General features: G+C 31.8%; 1 protein-coding gene and 2 pseudogenes across 1 annotated transcript; 2 read left to right on the top strand and 1 right to left on the bottom strand.

Moving 5' to 3' along the window:
* Positions 1 to 2,610: 2,610 nt before the first annotated feature.
* On the top strand, positions 2,611 to 3,243 carry LOC112681395 (piggyBac transposable element-derived protein 1-like). Its single transcript, XM_025551654.1, has 3 exons — positions 2,611 to 2,806; positions 2,873 to 3,082; positions 3,167 to 3,243. Exons 1-3 carry the CDS (start codon positions 2,611 to 2,613, stop codon positions 3,241 to 3,243), a joined length of 483 nt encoding a protein of 160 aa, XP_025407439.1.
* A 1,367-nt stretch (positions 3,244 to 4,610) lies between these two features.
* Positions 4,611 to 6,790, top strand: LOC112681394 (annotated as a pseudogene).
* A 3,204-nt stretch (positions 6,791 to 9,994) lies between these two features.
* LOC112681393 lies at positions 9,995 to 12,261 on the bottom strand (annotated as a pseudogene).
* Positions 12,262 to 12,955: the final 694 nt, after the last annotated feature.

Here is a 12,955-nt window from a genome sequence, read left to right as displayed (position 1 = left end):
TATCTTTAATAATAAATACATTTTCAAAAAAAAAAAAAAAAAAAAAAAAAAAACATAAGCTCAATGTATGAGCACAGCATCAGATGTGTCTAGAAAGAATTTTTTCATTTTCAAAAGAGTCGTTATCTTCTTTACTTTGAACACTTATATCACTAGAATCACTGTCATATTCATTAGTGTCGTGGTTATGTTTCATCTCTCCAAAATATGACATCTTTACTCCAAATACTTTAAATGCCTTTATCATATTACTGCCATTATCTGTAATGGTTGCTATTACCTGTTACCAAAAAAATTGTACTAACATTATATATTATATATTATATTATTTCTTTTATTATCTTTATGTTTACCATTTACCTTATTAACATCCAAATTGTACTTGTAATAAATATTATGTAATTTGTCGGCGATTCTATCATATGTATGAGCACCTCTAAATCGGCGACATGCTAGAATAGCAGTTTTTCGCCGTAACGACTCTTCGTACATCCAGTGAACAGTTACACCCATAAAACTCCTTCTTTTTGCAGATCACACATCAGCAGTTGTACACAAATATTTAACTTTTTCCAAAGTAATTTTTACATCCTCAATATTTTGTTCAAAACGAGTTTCAATTCTTCTCCCAAGACTTCGACGACTAATTAAATTTAAACTGTTTTTTTCAAGAACTCCAGAATCGATAAAAATTTTCTTAACAAAATGATTATCTACTGTACGTAAAGGTGCCATTGCATGAATAATATAATTGACTATGTCTTCATCAAATTGATTTTGAGGATATTTAATCATTTTATTTTTATTTTTACAATTTATAATTTCCATGTTGGATTCTTCAAATTTGGTTTTTTTTTGATTTTCGAACTTGATTAATGTACTTTCCATAATCTTCCAAAACCAAATTATCGTGTTTCCTCTTTAAGTGAGATTTAAAATTGGATGATGAATATTTGGACCCCTTGATGTTGACATTTTTTGGCTCACATTTAACACAACTAGCTAATACATTTTTTGAATCAGAAGAAACTAATTTAAAAAAAGTACCATCAAGTATAGTAGCCATTGAAATTGATTCGGAAGACCGTGGTTTATCTCGGGAAATAGTATTAAGCTCCGAAAGTTATATACTTTGAGATGAACATGGGTCACTTTCATCAGTTTCATCTGTATGAATTAAAGTATCACTGTCACTCGTATTACTTGTATCATTTGTAGTTTTTAAACTCATTTTACGGACTTATAAATAATTAAAGACAAATTAGTATAATTGTGTCGAACGGTTAAACGCTTATACTACACTAAACAAAATCACAATTCACAGTACATATATAAAATCATATATTTAATAATTTATTTAACTGACAGTCGGAATTATCGTTCCTATAAACGAAAATATTGTTATTATTAGTTTTGTTTAGTCTAAGACTACATTTATAAGATAAAATATTATCTACGTTTTCAAGTTGAAGACATAATAACGTATTATCTTCGACTACCCAACTCATAATTATCCGACTAATTTAACCCTTAGCTACACGCGCCATTTTTTTTTCAATAATTACACGCGCGGTGTATTTTATACACCAATTTTCATTTAAAATAATTCAAATTTAATAAAATAAATAAATACAATGGTTATAATAAAATAATAACTACTAGCCCGTTTATACATAAACGAAAGAACTTTACTAGTGATTATCCGGTATTCGTCAAGCAGACGCGCGAGATACAGCTCTCGTACCACTTATTATACTTGATATTTTTAAAAATTTTGACAAAACACCCCGCTCTTCCACTACATCAGTGATATGTGTGTTCATGTGACCATTGAATGGCACGTGTCAATAAGATAAAAACCGCCACGGTCGTTCATAAATAATAAATAATAATCATAAGATAATATAATGAGATAATGTTGTCGGTCGATGAGCAATAAAAGTTATTACATATTGAAAAATGATATAAATGATTTTACATTAAATCATATTATATCTTTTTCTGCAATTCATAGTTCCGAAAAAAGTTTAACATTCAAGTGCGAGGCCCTGGGCATGGGCCCCGCAAGCCCCCCCCCCCTAAGAGTAGCCCTGACGGCCGTTATTTAGAATTTAAATTTATTATTTATATGATTATGGGGAATAATGAATAACAAATAATGAATAACGAATTACCGAATAATGAATAAAATATAGTAAATAAAAATCTCGGAATAATGAATAACGAATAATAATACAAATTAAAATAATGAATAAAAATAAAAATCAATAATAAAATTAAGAATAAATCAATGAAGAATAATTTTTTATTCAAATAATCAATCGAATAATATTTTATTCGACTAATGCTCAACTCTGCAACCAAGTGATGTTTGGTGACTGCAAAACGGCAACGGATATTTTTTTAAAACAAATTAATCCTATCATAGAAAATATTTTGGACCAGAGTAATTTGTACGCAACTCAAAAAAATAAAAATCTCAATCTACACGAAAATGAATTACTCTCTTTTTTTGGAATTAATTTTTGTATGAGGTATAATAAACTACCTTCATATAAACATTATTGGAAGGGGGCCAAAAATTTAAATGTGCCAGGTATTTCCGAAGTTATGACAAAAGATCGATTTGTAGAAATACTATCTAATATTCACGTCAATAATAATGAAAATATTCCTCAGAACAATAAAGACAAATTGTTCAAATTACGTCCTATGATAGATAGTTTGAACCAAATATTTTTGAAGTCTTCTTCTGGAACTCGTGAACTTAGTGTCGACGAGTCTATGATTAAATTCAAGGATTGCAGTACGTTAAAACAATATAATCCTACGAAACCCATAAAAAGGGGGTATAAATTGTGGTGTATTGCAGACCAGAACGGATATATTATGAAATTTTCGGTGTACCAAGGAAAAAACGAAACGTTAGAAAAGCAGTTCGAGAACACTAATTTGGGAGAAAGAATTGTATTGCAGTTGACAAAACCATTTTGGAACGAATCTAGACTTGTATTTTTCGATAACTATTTTACAACTATTCCACTCCTGGAAAAGTTGAAAACGCAACATACACTAGCGTGTGGTACTATCAGACAAAATCGTTAAGGGATGCCACAAAATTTTGAAATACCTCGTTGAGAATTTGATTATCGATTTTCTACTTCAGGTATTGGAATCTTCAAATGGAAAGATAACAAAGTGGTACATATTGCGTCAAACTATCACGGTAACGAAAAAACATAATGATAATTCCATTCTTAAATTATTAGCGCATTGGACAGTTGAAAATAATATTACCTTATCTGCATTCTCAACATTATTAAAGATCTTAAAGACTCATAGCTGTTTTAATCATTTTCCAGTAAATGCTAGAACTGTGTTAAAGACAAATAAATCTAATGAGCAAAATAAAATTAAAATTATTCATCCAGGATATTATTACCATTTTGGTATTAGTAATGGTTTAAAATCCCATTGTAATTTTTCATATTATGTAAATGAAAACATAATTAAATTGGTAATTGGTATTGATGGGCTACCACTTACAAAAAACTCTTCTAGCAGTTTCTGGACTATTCTTGGTTATGCTCGGGACTATTCAAATAAACCAATATGTGTTTTTGATTCGTCTTTATTGGGGTAAAGAAAAGCCATCAAATAGTAATTTATTTTTAAATGATTTGGTTGATGAACTTAAATATTTAGCTGATCATGGTATGGATACTGATTTTGGAAAAAGAATTGTAAAAGTTGAAATATTTTGCTGTGATACACCAGCTAAAAACTTTATTTTATGTACTGAAGGTCATAAACTTGTAATCGCCATCAGGCTGAGCTTGCATGTCTATTAAATCCACTTGACAGTGAGAGTTCAATTCTGATGAAAGTATAGGTTTTACAACTAAACCTTTTTTAATTGTACTGCCTTTTTTTTGACAGTGGTCACATAAATTTAAAAACATCATTATAGTCTCCCTTGTTATATTTTTATATTTCAAGTTCAATTCATACTCCATACGGTTTCTACCTCCATGTCCCACAGATGTATGTGTTTCATTAAGAAGTTGAAACAATTGTTCGTTGTAAACATAATCCTTAATTAAATTACCTTCGGATACTGGAACTACTAACTTTTCAATCCCTGATATGTTTACAACATCGTATTTTTTAATTAATTTGTAATCATCTGCAATCTTTTTTGTGGTTTTAGTTTTCACATTATTCACTTTTAAAATTAATTCATCGTATTTTACTTTATTTAAAAATACAGCATTTGCATTTTTGTTTAATATTAAATTGTTAAACTTCTCATTAAACTTTTTTTCCATTTTATGTTAGAAAATAGTACACAAATACTTAGAAAATAGTTAAAAACGTTGACCAAAAGAAAAAATAACACTTCACGCAACTGCATTACCTACACTACAATGTCAGACTACGTGACGTCACCGTCGTGACAATAATCATTAGAAAATATCGAATAGGAATTTAACGATTCGATTATGAAATATTATCTACAATACTGTGTGATCATTTTATCGTTTAGATCAGTGGTTCTCAACGGGGGCAATATCGCCCCCCAGTGGGCGGTGAAGTGTCACAGAGGGGCAATGAACTAGTTTTGGGCGGTAGGGGGGCGGTGAACTAATTTTGGGTGGTAGAGGGACGGTAAACGGTTCACGCAAAAACGTTGTAGATGGTGTCGGTGTGACCTAAAAATAATTCATACTTGATAATCCATACAATAACTATCAGTCACTACTAAATCTACGCATTGCACTATAACTTATCTTTGATTGTTGACAAATTTATTATCTTAATTATTTTAGCGATTGTGCGTTGACATTATACTTTATTATAGGTACCTATATTAACCAACCTTTTAGTACACCGTTTGATTTGACCCGCGTATGTTGTATATTAGTTTTCGTTATATTCAGTCGGTTGGTAAAGTGTTTTTTTTTAAATTGTTTTCAATTTCATAAAATTGTATTTACAAAAATGTCTGATGCAAAAAGAAAATGCCGTCAATATAATACGACGTATTTAAAGTTTGGATTTATTCCATCGCCATCCAACATACAGCTCCCTATGTGTTTAATTTGTAACAAAGTGTTCTCCAATGAGGCAATGAAACCATCTCGTTTGCAGGAACATTTGCAAAAAGTTCATCCTGACAAACAAAATAAAGATTTGTCGTTTTTCACAAATATTAGGGACAAGTTTCTGAAGGCACCATCGGTCTCAGGCTTATGCGCAGGCTCATCAAAACAATGCGATGATGGTTTGATTGCTTCTTATAATATATCGAAATTGATCGCAAAATCGGGAAAAGCCCATACCATAGGCGAAGAGTTAATACTTCCAGCTGTCAAAGAAATTTTAGAAACGGTTTTACACCATTCAGCCTCACACAGTGTAATACAAAATGTCCCATTAAGCAACGATACTGTGCGACGGCGAATCGACGAAATGGCGGAAGACGTTAAAATTTCATTATGTGAACTTCTAGTATCCACCGAATTTTCACTTCAAATCGACGAATCAACATTACCGAATAATGAGGCATTACTATAAGGCATACGTCCGGTTTGTAAACAAAGGAAAAATCGTTCAAGAAATGCTTTTTGCAAGGACCTTGATTACTGACACTAAAGGTGAATCTATTTTCAATATAGTCAAAGACTTTTTTAAAGAAAAAAATATTCCTCTTAAAAACGTTATATCTATTGCCACTGATGGAGCACCTGCAATGGTAGGACGTCATCGTGGGTTCATAGCTTTTTTTAAAAATGAAATACCCGGTATTTTAGCTATTCACTGCGGCATTCACAGACAACATTTAGTTGCAAAAAACCTCAGTGATCGTTTGCATCAGTCATTACAATATGTTATATCTGCTGTGAATAAAATTCGTAGTAATTCGTTGAACAATCGACTATTTACAAAGCTATGCAAGGAAAACGACGAAGAATTCAATCGCTTGCTTTTACACACCGAAGTTCGCTGGCTCTCCAAAGGTGCCTGCCTCAATAGGGTTTAGAATCTTTTTGATTCTGTGCTTGAGTTTCTTGAAGAGAAAGATGTAAAGCTCAAAGACAGGTTGTTACTATTTAAAAGCGATGTTGCTTATATGACCGATTTATTTGCAAAGTTTAATACCATTAATTTGCAACTGCAAGGTGACGAGCTCAATTTAATAACGTCAAAATCGGTTATTTCTGCATTCCAAAAAAAATTGACTTTGTGGAAGACCAATTTTGGTCGCCAAGAGTTCAGCCAGTTCCCAGTTTTGGCTGATCTGCACAAAAACAGTGAAATATCTTTCGACAACATACAAGTTTACTGTCAACATCTCGAGTCTTTACATATGGACTTTTCAGAACGTTTTAAGGATATTTTGTCGTTGGAAGTTCCTCAATGGGTCATGAATCCTTTTATAAATATTGAGACAGCAGAGATACAAATTCAAGAAGAACTAATCGAACTTTCAACTGATAAAACATTGAAATCCAGTTTCAAAGGTAGTGACCGGCTCACGGGATTTTGGCTTAAAACTAACATAGTTCATAATTATCCTGGACTGTGGTCTCTCGTTAAAAAATTTTTAATAGCCTTTCCTTTCTCATACCTCGTCGAGCGAGGGTTCAGCACTGTAACAGATTTGATTACAAAAAAAAGGAACCGACTGGATATCGTGACAAGAGGAGATTTACGACTTAAGCTAACAATCATCGAACCTAATATAAAAAAACTTGCTAAAAACCACCAAGTTCAACCATCTCATTGAAGCCTAGCAATATATTTTTAAAGAAAATAAAAAATGTATTTATATTTATATTTTTTTAAATAATTAATTTAATATTTATTTATTTATTTATCAATATTCATTTTTTTTAAATTAATTTCCATAATACTAGTTCTATAAATAAAAACATGAGTTATTAGATCATTTCAATTTTTTCTTTTAAATTTTCCAAATACCCTTAATTATAGAGTTCTTACATTGTAGGGGCGGTTAACAAATTTATTGACACTCAAGGGGGCGGTAACTTAAAAAAGGTTGAGAAACACTGGTTTAGATTACGGTTCGGTTCGTACTATCGCAGCTGTCGCGTTGTTGTGTACGAATAAAATACATAATTATAGTTTTGTAGTGATATTATTACGTATAAATGCTATCTGATATAAAAATGTGCAGCGCACTGTATAATTCACTTTGCCCACTTGAATCTGGACAGGGTACACTTTGCCCGGGCAATCCAGTACAATGCCCGGTCAATGTATGACAAATTTGAGTATAAAAATGATCATTCTTACATTGGCCAAATTTTTCGGGCATTGTGCACAATGTATAACAATGCCCGGATTTCCTACTTTGCCCGTAACATATATATAACTATTTCCGGCCTTCCAATATTGACGTACATTTTTTGTTTTTTATCTCAACGTTTGAAAGTTTCCATTTGTCCAGACCCAATATAGTTGGAAACTAAACAAACAGACCTTGTATCATACCATTTTACCATACATAAACTGCAGTGATTCATATTTGTAGAAATTCCAAATGCCGTTCCTCTTTCCATTTTGGCTAATTGTTTGCCAGATAATAAGGGTGGGTTTGCAAACCGATTGGTTCTAATAGTACCAACGGCGTAAATTTGGTTGGTTTGTAACCGTTCAAATAAATTAAATGTCGAAAAAAAGTTATCGAAATAAATCAAAAATTTCATGGTCGCGTTACACCCTAGCTATTTTGAATAAAATAAATAATAAAATTACTAATTAAATATATTATATACTATTTTAATACTTTATAATATTATAATGACGTAAAAGCATAATATAGGGAGTGAAATGTAATCGGTATCGTAACGACACCTGGAACGCTGACGAAGTGATTACGAAATCACGAATGCCGCGAACGTTCCGACCTAAATGTCCTCTGAGGCTGGTGTCACACGAGCGTACAAAATACGTTGGTACGCACGTACTTTTTGACGTGCGTCGTAGAATTACATTATCGCTTACAGGAGTGGTCATACGAGCAACGTGCGCTAAAAATAACGCGCGTTCGCACGGACGTCAATTTCTTATCGACGTATTTTTTCTGGAACGCACGTCAAGAATTATCAACGCGCGTTTAGAATTATACGCATTCAAATATACGTTGACACACGTTCTCACAAAGTACGGACGTATTGAAGTAAATACTACCACCTGAAATTCCTTACTTTATATTCGTACTGAAATTATTCATATTATTTCGTAATTAAATTATTTTTTTTTTAAATGTTAAGTATCGACAACGAATTGTTAATTAGTGAGGTCCAAAAATATGAAGTCTTGTGGAATACAGCTGATGAAGACTATAAAGATAAACTTAAAAAGAATGGGGCATGGATAAAAGTAGCGTCGTCTTTAATTAATTCATTCACAGATGAAAACGAAGCACAACAAAAAATGATATGTAAGTGTTTTTTATTATGTATAATGTTATGATAATGTACATTTTAAGTAAACAAATATTTTCTATCAAGAATGATGCACAATTAAATTAAAAATTAAATGTTTATTTTTGTTTCTTATAAATTACACGGTACAAATTTTTTAAATATTTTTATTATTTATAAGATTTTATTTACTAATACAGTGAAACCTCTCTTAACGGACACCTCTAATTAGCGGACACCTCTCAATAACGGACAAAATTTCCGGTCCCGGCATTGTCCCGTTGAAAATAATAGATAATGCTCCTCTAAATAGCGGACACCTCTGAATAACGGACGCGGACAGGTTAGGTAGTCCGAAGTGTTTAAATATATTTAAATAACGGACAGCTGTCCAAGAAATATAAACTTATTGTGTAGGTATACAATACAATATGTAATATACAATATATTTTACCGATAAAGACATTTATCTAAATCGTAATTTAATGAATACGATAAGGTATGAAAAATTACAAAATTAAATAAGAACCTATACGAACGATAGTGATGTTATGACTTAGGTATCAGTACCTATCGATAGCATGGTCCGTTAGTATCGTATTTACCATGGCTCCAGTACGGTCGCGTTTGACGTTGAAAAATAAAATCGACATAATAAAATGTTATGATGCAAAAAAACAAAGTGTTCGTTAATTAGCGACTTAATTTAAAAATGGTAAAACTCAAATTGGAACCATACTCAAGTCCCGGGTAGATCTATTGCGTAAATGGTGTGATGAAAACGTGAATGGAGAGACAAAAAAGAATTTTATTGAAGGTAAGGGCTTTGAAATAGACCATGTGTGTTATGAATGGTTCTGCCGCGTCCGTGCTAAAAATTTGCCTATCTCTGGTCCGAAAGCCGGGTTTCCGGGGTCAGATAATATTGGTAAATTAACACAAGTAGAGGATCTGAGTAATGAGTTAACGAAACTAGTTTCAACAATATATCCAACAAATGCACAGGACTATTCGTCAATAGATGAATGCTTACAAACCGAAGACTTATCATTGAACATTGAAGACATAATCAATGATGGCATGAGTGAGGATGAAAGTCATGACGTGAAACAAGAAGAAGATAGTACAGACGGTGTAGACGAAGAAAAAATAACACTCAAAGAAGCATTACAGTTAGCGAATAAACTAAAGACGTTTTGTCTCAATAAGAGTGATGCAGTTTCATTGTCACTAGTTAATCAACTCCAGTCTAATTTTGAGGCAATTGCAATACAAGAAAAAAAACAAACTAAAATTTCAGATTTTTTTTTTCAATAAGTAATTTTGTATAACATATTTTATTACGTCTAATTATAATAAATTATGTAATGATAAATAAATGTTTAAAAAGTCAATAAAATTTAAATTTTCAGACATAAATACATACATATTATTTTATCAATTTTTCCCAATAGCGGAAAGTTTGGTCGGTCCCGTGAGTGTCCGCTATTCAGAGGTTTTACTGTATTTAATTAATATGGTTTTTATACTAATTAAAATTATTAGATTTTTTCAAACTGCCATGGCAATTTTACTTCGTCACTCATAAAATAACGAGATAGAGCATCACGAATCAAATTTGTATTTCGATTTATTCCTGAATTATCTAAAACATCAAATTCTTCAAAGCCATTTATAGTTAGTGTATTATCAAAACTAAATCCGTCTCGATCGCGAACAAAATTGTGTAATACACAACAACATTTTACGATATCGACAGCAAAATCTACTTTTACATCAATAGGCCTGTGGAATATACGCCATTTATTTGGTAGTATACCGAATGTACACTCCACATATCGTCTAGCACGTGTCAAGCGATAGTTAAAAATTTTTTTTCGAGTTGGCAAATGAGTACCGGAGTATGGCCGAAGCAAATGCGTGCTTAAACCAAAAGCTTCATCACCAACAAAAGCATAAGGTATAAGGTATAGGAATATTTATTCCAGGTACTTGTGACGATGTAGGAATATTTAAATTATTTCTCTCCAAATTCTTCCAAAGCACCGAATTTTCAAAAATAGTGGAATCAGAATCTTTCCCATATGACCCGACGTCGACATAAATGAATTTATAATTTGCATCACCGACAGCCATAAGTCCGATTGAAAAAAAGTGTTTATAGTTCATAAACAAAGAGCCACTTCTCTCCGGTTTTACAACACGGATGTGTTTACCGTCCACAGCGCCCAAGCAATTGGGAAAATTTGATCTGATTTTAAACTCCTCTGAAATTTTGAGCCACATATTTTCATCTGGTATAGGAATGCATACTTCTTTCAAATTTTTCCAAATACTTAGGCAAACTGTTCTTACAACTTGACTTGCAGTGGATCTTCCTATCCGAAAATTGAAATGCAGTTCTTAAAAACTGCAGCCGGAAGCTAGGTATTTGTTAAAATTAAAAAACTATAAAACTAAATATTACAAACGTAACTTTAATATAGACTTGTAAAATTTACACTTTTTTGTACACTAAAAAGATTTGATGAGAATCGTTTAATTAAAGCAATAATTTATCATTTCTTTAAAATTATTCATTTAAAATAAAAACAAAAATTTTAAATACTTTTTTTCCAGTATTAGATGTAATGGGTAGATGGCGTTCAATTCGTGACAACTATGTGCGAAGTTTAAAAAAACAAACCAATAACTCAAGATCTGGTTCAGCTGCTAAAAAAACAAAGTTGTATGTTTATGGGAAACAATTGTCTTTCCTAGAAAAAACAGAGAGTTAAGAAACACTGATTCAAATTTCGAAGACCAACCTCTATCTTAACCAACATCGCCTAATATCAATGAAGGAGAGCTTAATTCATCAGTTAATATTGAGGATGGAAGTTATCATCATCTGAATCATCAAATGGCCGAGAGTTCTTCCTCTTCTCTAAACGAAAAATCAACAAATAAGCGAAAGAAGCCTAATGTGGAGCAAGCTCTAGTTGACTTTATGGAGTCACATAATAATAAAGTGACAAAAAACCCTATGAAACAAGATGAAGACATGGCATTCTTTTATTCACTACTTCCAACAGTTAAATCGTTAACTGCAGACCAGAAATTTAGTTTCAGAATGCAAACAATGCAACTCCTTAATAACATTAAAAATAAAACTCATATTAATCGATCATTCAACAGTCATTCAAACATTCAATCACTATTGAACACTACACCTGCCGCCTCATTTCGACCACTTTCTCATACTCCTGATTATGACTTTGTTCGTCCACCGTCTGCAACATCATCAGCTGCGTCATATTACTCAGAATTTTCTCGTGATGAAATTTCAAACGACAATTTCAATTTGCAAGAAAATTATAACCAAACAAACTTTTAAAAATTAAACTTAAAATTTATACATTTCATCTTCGTAATAAAAATATTTCTGAAAGTTTACTAACAGATATTTTAGTAATACGGAAATTATTATATAAATAAAATCTATTCTTCACCTATAAAGTAAGTATTATTACCTCAACGTTATGACAAGCATTTCTTCAGGTCCTATGGCTGACCTCGTGTGAATGTTCTGACGTTGTATGTCACATTCAATATACGATAATAATTCGTCAAATGAACTTATGGTCATGCGGAAATAATTAAAAAATTTTACAGGATATTGCCGTAGTTTCTTGTAAAGTTGCACGTAATGTCCTGAAGTATGCCTTTCGCTGTTGATTGGGTGAACCCAATGTTTTCTATTTTTTGGTTTTGTTTTAAGGTATAAATACACTAACGAACCAAAAGTAAAAACATCATGTGTATCCATCGTTAGAAGTAAAAATTATTTTAATAACACTACTTTTTACCACAAGTATTATATGGTGAATGTACTATTTTAGTAGCAATTCCAATTATTTTATTTTTAACGGACGTCATACCAACGCTCGTGTGCCCACTCTAGTACGCGCGTTAAAAAGTACGTTCGTCATAACGTGCGCATTTTGTACGCTCGTGTGACACCAGCCTAAGAGGGACACACACAATACATTCGATAAAATTAGTTATATCAAACATAATAAAGTGGAAATTAGTTCAACACACTTATATGATAGTTGCCGAAATAAGAAAAAAAAAACCAAGCAATTATCACTATCGGTTAATAATCTATATATATTTATATATACCACTTCCGTGGAAATATTAACAATGAAATAATATAAGATAACTATGTCTATAATTCTAGAAATTCGAATCCCACATTAATTATGGAACTATTTTTGGATTTTCATATCTACTCTACCCTGCTCTTCCTTAACAATGGCTCGCTGACGGACGACAGACGATTGATGAGTGACGACTTGCGACCACCGATCTCTCTTTTCTATGCCACCGACAGATTACGAGCATTCAGCATTGACCGTTTTTAAATTTTATAACATTATACAATCATTATCTGAACTTGAATATCACTCTACGATTGTTTCCGTCATTTATGGTATATTCTTGGTCAAGGTGTTGTT

This window comes from Sipha flava, unplaced genomic scaffold, assembly GCF_003268045.1.
Source record: "Sipha flava isolate LNK unplaced genomic scaffold, YSA_version1 19074_pilon_pilon, whole genome shotgun sequence".
Classification (NCBI taxonomy): domain Eukaryota; kingdom Metazoa; phylum Arthropoda; class Insecta; order Hemiptera; family Aphididae; genus Sipha; species Sipha flava.
This window is presented reverse-complemented; position numbering and strand designations above follow the sequence as displayed.

Bases quoted from the DNA above. Each gene is read 5' to 3' on its own strand.
- LOC112681395 (XM_025551654.1), top strand. From the start codon at position 2,611: ATGACAAAAGATCGATTTGTAGAAATACTATCTAATATTCACGTCAAT. The intron at 2,807-2,872 runs GTACGTTAAAAC...GGTGTATTGCAG, and splicing joins GATTAAATTCAAGGATTGCA to ACCAGAACGGATATATTATG. The intron at 3,083-3,166 runs GTACTATCAGAC...TTTCTACTTCAG, and splicing joins GCAACATACACTAGCGTGTG to GTATTGGAATCTTCAAATGG.